General features: G+C 54.9%; 1 protein-coding gene across 1 annotated transcript; it reads right to left on the bottom strand.

The window, feature by feature from the left end:
• Nucleotides 1-1,127: 1,127 nt before the first annotated feature.
• On the bottom strand, nucleotides 1,128-5,242 carry Sfrp5 (secreted frizzled related protein 5). Its single transcript, XM_036176475.1, has 3 exons — nucleotides 4,723-5,242; nucleotides 2,845-2,922; nucleotides 1,128-1,474 (listed from the first exon to the last, which is right to left on the bottom strand). Exons 1-3 carry the CDS (start codon nucleotides 5,240-5,242, stop codon nucleotides 1,128-1,130), a joined length of 945 nt encoding a protein of 314 aa, XP_036032368.1.
• Between the last annotated feature and the right edge of the window lie 2,433 nt (nucleotides 5,243-7,675).

The raw sequence follows: 7,675 nt of genomic DNA on the forward strand, positions 1-7,675 counted from the left end.
CTGGCCCTGGGGCATGCTTAGGGTAGTGTGGTCTAAAGTATCTGTCACCTGTATGTCAGGACAAGTGCCCAGGAGTATCTGGGAACCCCAGGGGAAAAGTGGCATCGATCCCTGTGGCCTGGCCTTCTTAGACCCTTCTGACCTGGAACTGCTCAAGTTCCAGGGAACAGTGCATGGCTGGGGGCTTCTGATCAGGTTGGGAAACTTGACACCTCTGTCCCTCCTCAGGGACAGAAGGGTGGTCGTCTCTGTCTCTTACTTAGTGGTTGGGAGGTGAGGGTAACTCTCACCTTGTATTCTTGTGGAACATTGCCTTTCTTGGGCTTCCCAGGGAGGTGAGTGGACCAAGCTTTGGCTTAGGATCGATATTAGGCCCTTGCTCAGTGTCATCTAAACCTCCCTAGCCCCCAGCCTCTTCAGAGCCACTGGATAAAGAAATTACCTGATCCAAAGCAACAATTATTTTCTTTTATTTAATTAAAAACTTTAAAAAATATTAAGAACCAACCCTGTTGTCTAAAACCAGTGGCCTCACAGCAGTAGCAATAATTTATTGTTGGGTTCGGGACACAAGGGTATGGAGGGCTGAGGCAAGAGCCAGGACGCAAGCCTGTGTGACAATGTCTGCTGAAGCTGCTGAGTAGGCACTCCTGTCCAGCAGGGCTCCAGATGAGAAGTGGGTGTGGCTGGAGGACATGGAGGCCTTGACTCTGGTTCTTTGGAGGCCCATGATGACATAAAGAGGCAGTGGGAGAAGAAAGCGTCCTCTAAGCACTGAAATCCCTCTTAAAAGAGACCCACTCTCCTTTCTGGAGACTCTCTCCCCGGGCTGAGGGAGGCCCTGCCTCCTTCCCTCACATTTTTCTCTGTTGCCGTTTTCTCAGACATTGGGGCTTCCCCCAGAAGAGAAAGTCCCTCTCCCGAGAGAGGGAGCCCCAATAGACCCCAGGATTCCAGGCCCCTTCCTTCAGTCACGGAGGGCAGCCCTGTGCCTATCCTTTGGAACCTGTGCAAGTAGTAGCTGTGTGAAGCCACCTCTGCCAGGGGCTGGGTCAGCCTGGGAGTGGGGGTGAGGCCAGGCAGGCAGGGACAGAGGGCGAGGAGGAGGGGGCAAGGAGGAGGGCCCTTCAGTGGGGCTCAGCTGCCCCATAGAAAAAAGGGTAGTAGAGGGAACAGGGGTAGGAGGACATGAACTTGGCTGCGAACTTCATCTCCTTATTCTTCTTGTCCCAGCGGTAGACGGCCGTGAGCAGCAGCTGTCCCTCCACTTTGCGACCCATGACCAGGAAGCTGCCCGTCAGGCTGTCCAGCTGTGGGCAGGGGCAGCCTGCGCCATTCTTCATGTGTAGGACCAGCTTCTTGGTGCCCTTGCGCTTTAAGGGGCCTGCCTTGAGCAGCTTCTTCTTCTTCTGGGCTCCAATCAACTTCCGGTCCCCACTGTCTATCTTGATCTCCTTAATGCGCATCTTGACCACTGTGGAAAGGATGGGTAAGGGATGGTCTGAAAAGTGTCACATTTGTCAGGACAGCAGGAGCCCTACGTTGATACCAGGACACTCTTGGGAAGCCTGCTGAGGTGTGGGGCTTGGATGGCCAGACTCATGAGGTTACAGCAATGTTTATGAAGCTCCTGTGGGCTGGACTTCATGGACATGGTAGGCAGGCTTTCAGCTTCCAAGTACAGTAGGGTGACATGGGTATGAGAAGGGTGTGTCCTTCCTGAGCTCTGGAGCCCAAATCCCATTAAGATCATCCAGGTTTAGAACCAGAGCACTCCATGACACCCATGCAGGGTGGTAGGTTCTTCGGCGATGGGGTGGGGTAGCCACTGCCCATCTGGAGGATGTCTTTGTGATACAGGGATACTGGCTTCTGCTATCCCTTGTGGGTGATTCAGATGGGTCTTCTAGGTGTGTGTGGGGTGTGTGTGTGTGTGTGTGTGTGTGTGTGTGTGTGTGTGTGTGTGTGATGAGTGTGTAGAGTGGTGGGGATTGGTAATATTTAATAACCAGTTCAGGGAGGAGGAGTCCTACTATGTAGTATTTGCTGATATCCATCCTGGCTGGAAGTATGTTGTGGTATGTGTAGGAGTGTGAGTGAATGTTTAGGGTAGGGAGGTAAAGTCCGGGCCTGTGGCTTGAGTCAGGTCTAGATCACTCACAAGTGGCCATAGGGACCCAATACAGATAGGGACAGGAATTCTGGGCTGAGGGCCCTCTGGCCAGCTTCACCCTTCTATAGCTAGCCTCCATCTTTCAAGAAGCCAGAGAATAACTTTGCCCACTCAGAAAGGGAATTGGCCTAAAACCTCTTCTTTTTCCCTGCCCTGCCCCCTGCAATTATAATAGCATTTTCTTTCCAAAGAGGCTACCAACATAAAGATTCCTCTGAAGTAAGGATTTCATCATTGCTCTTTCCCCTGTTTTTATAGATGAGGAGGCTAGGACACAAAACAGAACCAACTTTGCAAAGATCACATGCAGAACTCTGTGGCCTACAGTGAGCTTGGTCCTAACTAGCTTGGTACAGCTGTTCCAGAATGGGAAGAGTCCAAGATGAAGCTGTGAGGAAAGCTAGTCATAACCCACCCTGCCAGAGGAACACTGGCCAGATTCCAGGGGACAGGGGACTGACTCTACTTCTATTGGAGTCCTGTGTCCTGTTAGGGCTCCATCCATCTCTGGCTAAGCTTGCACCCCCTAAAAAAACGACAGCCCAGCCACGGAGGCCTCTTTATAGCCAGTGCCAAGACACAGCTGTTGTACCCTTACTCAGGTAGGGCTGGTTCTGAGCCAGGCTGCTGGGGGCAGTGTCAGGGATGTGGGCCTGGGAGCCCATACTCACCAAAGTCGCTAGAGCACATCTGTTCCATGAGGCCATCGGCACTGTGCTCCATCTCACACTGGGCACAGATCCTGGTCACTGAAGAGAGAAAGCAGAGTGGCTGGAATCCCAAACCGCCAAGACAGTACAGGCTCCTCCAATAACCTCCCTCTTCACAAAAGCTGCTCTGTGATACCTAACCAGAAAATGGGATGGTGGCAATAAGTGAGTGGCATATAGTGTAGGGACAATGTGGTGGTGGTGGGCGTTGTTTCCCCATGGCGGCGGCTGCAGCCATCACACACATGTTCTAAATTTTATCCCACCTAATACTCCGCTTGTGAAGCAGGCACTGCCTTCTCTACTTCCAGGGAAGGAGCACAGGCCTAATGTGAGTACCAAAGGCAGCAAAGCTTAGGGCTCACAACTGTGGTTCCTACTCTACAGCCAGGGCAGATGTGTTTGCAGGGGTCAGGCAGGTGGGGAGCCAGCAGAGAAAAGCCAGCATTAACTTATCATTTCTCAAAGAAAGCCCAAATGACTCCTTTTTATGTGAAACATCTGAATGTCATCTGTTGGCCACACATACACCTTTCTGCAATCCGCCTATTGTCCATCCCCAACCCCCCCCCAATCTGGCCTTTGTTTGGAATCTCTTGTGTGCCTGCCTCCAGGTGAGCAAGCCTCACTGGGAAGGGGGAGTCGCGGAGTAGCAAGGCGGGGCCAGGCAGGGTTCTGAGCCCAAGATTCTTGAGTTTCTCAGGCTGTTCATGTTTGGGCTCCAAAGAAACTATAAAAGGAGTCTGTAGGGACTTCTGGGGACTGTGGGCTTCTTGCTTAGCTGGCCCTATCCCTGCTTGTCTGCCGCTTTCAGCCTCCGGGATAGGGATTTCCCCTCTAGGCACTCCGTGGAGAGGGAGAAGGAGAAGGAGAAGGAGAAGGAGAAGGAGAAGGAGAAGGAGAAGGCAAGAGCCTCCAAGGACTAAGCAGTTAAGATTAGCTTTGAGAGAGGGGGTGGGGTGGTGCAAGGAGGGGCCCAGCTGCTTTTGGGGAGTTGGGAGGGAAGCAAAAAGGGAATGGAGCTTTGCCTGTTCCAGCCATGGGGGCTCATGGGAGCTCTTGCTCTCCCATGCTAACTGTGCAGGCAACCTGCTGGGTGTCACCCTGGGTGGAGTGTTAGGGGCCCAGGCCAGCCTGGAAGGGAACCTGCCTTCTTGGAGAAAGGAGGAGGGTGTGGGACAGTTTTGAGGATCAAGCAGAAATCAGGCATGACAGCAATAATGACACCAAGGTGCCAGTGGGAAGCAGGACCCCGGAACTCAAGAGGCTGGGATTTTACTGCTGGGGAGGAAGGCTCAGAGAAGTTAAGCACTCCAGAGATGTCCAGTCTAGGAATTGGAGAAGTTAGGGTTCCAGGCCTGGAAATGAAGGGCCCTTAGTTCTTCCCTTAACCACTCGCCTTTCCCCAGAGTTCCCACGTCGGGGAGGAGTAGGGCTTGTCTGGGTGCCTGCAGTTCAGGTCAAAGACACTGTCTAGCGACCCTAAGCATTGCTGAGTTGAGGAAGGCAATAAAGAATTTATGGGGACGCTCCCAGGGCACCCAGGGATTCAGCAGCTTGGGAAAGCCCGTGTGCTGTGAGCTGTGCGAGGCACAGGTTGGATTGGGGAGAGAACCAGCGGAGATAACCAGAGCTCCAAGTTCATGAAGGTGGGAAGGAGAACGGAGACAGTTATTGGGCGCTGGACACGCGTGTGATGTGAGCGCGCGCTCACTGTGTGTGTAAGGGGCTTGGTACCTATCCGAGCGTGCAGATAAGGATTTGGGGAGAGGCATCTGTCCAACCCCAGGTTGCTGGCCCGCGGGACCATCGGGGCGCGCGGAGCCCTGGTGGAACTACCTGGAGGTGCGGTGGCAGGCAGGTGCCCGAACTGCACCGCGATGCAGAGGTCGTTGTCCAGGGGGAACTTGTGGCAGTGCAGCATCTCGGGCCAGGGGAAGCCGTAGGCCTCCATGAGCGGTGCGCAGCCGGCGCGCACGGCCTCGCAGAGCCAGCGGCACGGGTAGATGGGCCGGTCCAGACAGACGGGCGCGAAGAGCGAGCAGAGGAAGACCTGGGTGCCCATGTGGCAGTTCTTGTTGAGCAGCGGCACCCAGCTGCTGGCCTGCTGCTTCACCTCTGCCAGGCTCTCGTGCTCTAGCAGGTTGGGGAGCCGCATGCGCTTGTAGCCCACCGTGTGGCAGAGCGGCAGATCGGCGGGGATGTCGAGGCATTGCGGTGGTTTCGAGTAGGAACGGCCGTGCAGAGGCTCGGCCTGCCAGCCATAGTAATCATACTCCTGGCCGCGCGCCGGAGCCGCATGCAGCGCCCCGAGCAGCAGCGCCAGCGCGGCCGTCCGCGCACCCCGCGCCACCCGCATGGCTGGATGTCGCCGCCCGCCCCGACGGTTCGGTGCTCGGGGCCTGGCTGCCCCGTGTGCGCCCCGGCCGGGATGCTCCCTGCAGCTGTCCCAGATGCTCGGGTCAGCCAAGTAGGTGGCAGCCTCTGCTCTGCTCCGCAGCCGGAGTGATCCAGGCGCCTCCCACCTCGGGGCTCCAGCCCAGGCCTCGCTGTGCCCTAGCCAATCTGCAGTCGCTGGTCCCCCCCACCCCACGCCCGCCCCGGGGTTGGCGGACCTGGGAGGAACCCTGGAGTCCCTCCCGCCCGCTTCCCGTCCGGCTCCCGCCCCGCCCCACCGTGGGACCCTGGCCCGTCAACTACTCCCCTGCGGCAGCCCAAGCCTCTCCTTGTGCTTCTTCCTGGGGCTCGACATTTTCCTCACTCTTGGCCTTTTCTCCATCCTTCTTATCTCTCTCCGCCACAGTCTCTCCTGTTCCTTTTCTCACTCACTTCACCTGCTTATCTCTCCTCCTCGGCCTTTCCCCGCTCCGCTCTGGTTTCTCTTCCCCAACACCTTTCATTTGCTCTTCTCTGATACTGGAGTCTCTTGACCATACACGCCCTCCTGGCCAAGCGGGCAGAGAGCTTCTTCACTCTGAGCTCTTCAAGTATCCACTGAGCTTCTGCCCAGAGCCAGGCACCTTGCAGCCTGCTGGGGATAGTGGATGGCAATCAAGGGTGTGTGTGTGTGTGTGTGTGTGTGTGTGTGTGTGTGTGTGTGTGTGTAGGGACTTTTAGCTTCTATTTAATGAGCTTCTGCTAAGTGCCATGGATACTGTGCCATACTGCAGAACCTTGTCGAAGCCTCTTTCCAATGAAAGTTCACATCCAGTGAGTGCTAACTGTGCTTGGAGACTGTTCTAGGCACATTACCTAAACTACTTCATTTAGTTCTCACAGTGATGCTATAGAGAGGCTAGGTACCATTATTACAACCACTTCACAGCTAAAGCCACGGAGGCTGAGGTTAGGCAAGGATTAGTTAGAGCTGGCCATTGGATCTGGAGAGTCTGGTTTCAGAGTCAGAGCACAGACACAATTAAAAGGCCTGGATTCTGAGAGTTCAGAATAGTGGAGATAATTGTCCCGGGGTTGCTCAGCTCATGTGCTAAAGCAGGCAGGATTTGAATTCAAGCATTGGGCTCCAAAAAACAGAGCTTCACTATTCTTGGTTAAGATAAAAGTCTGATCTGGGGCGGTATGGGTGGAGGGGAAATGTTGTCATCCAAGTAGACATCAGAAAGGTGATATCCGCTTGGTGTCCTTTGTCGGTCTGGGCCCTGTCTTCCTTGACTTTCCCGAGAGAAAAACTGGAGCAGTGGCTTGTGGGAGGAGCCTCCTAGGGCTTGGGTGCTGAGGTGGGGTGGAGTGTGGGGGGGGCTGGTTCTACTGTAAGGAGTGCTTCTCCCCAGTCATCCTTACCTTTTCTCTCTGCTCCTCAACATTTCCAGGGCTCTCGGCTTCCAGTGATCTGCCTATGCAGTGGTAGTGGAGACAGGTGGGGACCACGCCTTCGTATCCACCCCAAACACATAGAGCACTTGCTGTGTGCCACGTATAGGTGAGGTGCAAAAGGCGTGGTCCTGAACGCAGTTGACATAGCTGTGAGAACAATTCACCAGGCAGAGCAGAGGAAGCAGGAACGGATCAGGCAGACAGACAGATGTCTCTGATGTCCTGGATGATGTAGTTGAGTCCAGGTAGAGCTTCCCTTCCTGTTCTTTACATGCAAGAGGCCCTATAGACGACCATTGAGAGGGTGACGGACTGGTCACCACAGAGCCGAGCCGTATAGAGTAGTAATGTGAAGGGCGCTGACTGCATCCGAAAGCCAGGTTTGCATTCTGTCCCTCCTCCCCAACTAGCACCTGTGTGACCTCAGGCAGATGAGAGTGATTCCGACCTTCAGTCTCCTTCTTTATAAAGGGGACTTCCATTGAAGTTACTGTGATGGGCAAGGAAGATGAATGGATGGCCTCATGCAGTCCCCGCATGTGAAGAGCAACTGGGAATGTCAGCTGTTCATAGGAATGAGTCTTTGGGTTGTTCTGAACACCCCCTGAGATGCCTTGGACAAGACTCTGATTTGAACTCTGAGTGTGGCCTTGCTCTCTGTGATCTGCCCCTGCCTCATCTCTGGGCCTGGCCATCTGTGACCATCGTGTACACTGTAGGGTAGGTGTGGCTGTGGACACTTACAAGGGCCCTGGGCCTCCCAGGTGGTGTGCAAGGTGTTGGCTCCTGGGCTTCCTGGTTTGGCTGGGCTGTTCTTGGCATTGCTGTGGGTGACCTGGACAGAGCTGGGCATTGTTCCTGTGGCTAGTTATATAAGGCCGACACATGGCCAGAAAGCAAGCATGTCTGGGCTTGGCAGCCCAGGTTCCAAAGGGCAGTGGAACTGGGCTGGAAGCCT

The sequence above is a fragment of the Onychomys torridus genome, chromosome 1, assembly GCF_903995425.1.
Source record: "Onychomys torridus chromosome 1, mOncTor1.1, whole genome shotgun sequence".
In the NCBI taxonomy this organism is placed as follows: Eukaryota; Metazoa; Chordata; class Mammalia; order Rodentia; family Cricetidae; genus Onychomys; species Onychomys torridus.

Excerpts from the sequence above, each read along its gene's own strand:
- Sfrp5 (XM_036176475.1), bottom strand. The coding sequence starts at position 5,242 with ATGCGGGTGGCGCGGGGTGCGCGGACGGCCGCGCTGGCGCTGCTGCTC. Across the intron at positions 2,923-4,722 it reads GCCTGCCACCGCACCTCCAG|TGACCAGGATCTGTGCCCAG; the intron begins GTAGTTCCACCA and ends TTCTCTCTTCAG. Across the intron at positions 1,475-2,844 it reads GATGTGCTCTAGCGACTTTG|TGGTCAAGATGCGCATTAAG; the intron begins GTGAGTATGGGC and ends TCCTTTCCACAG.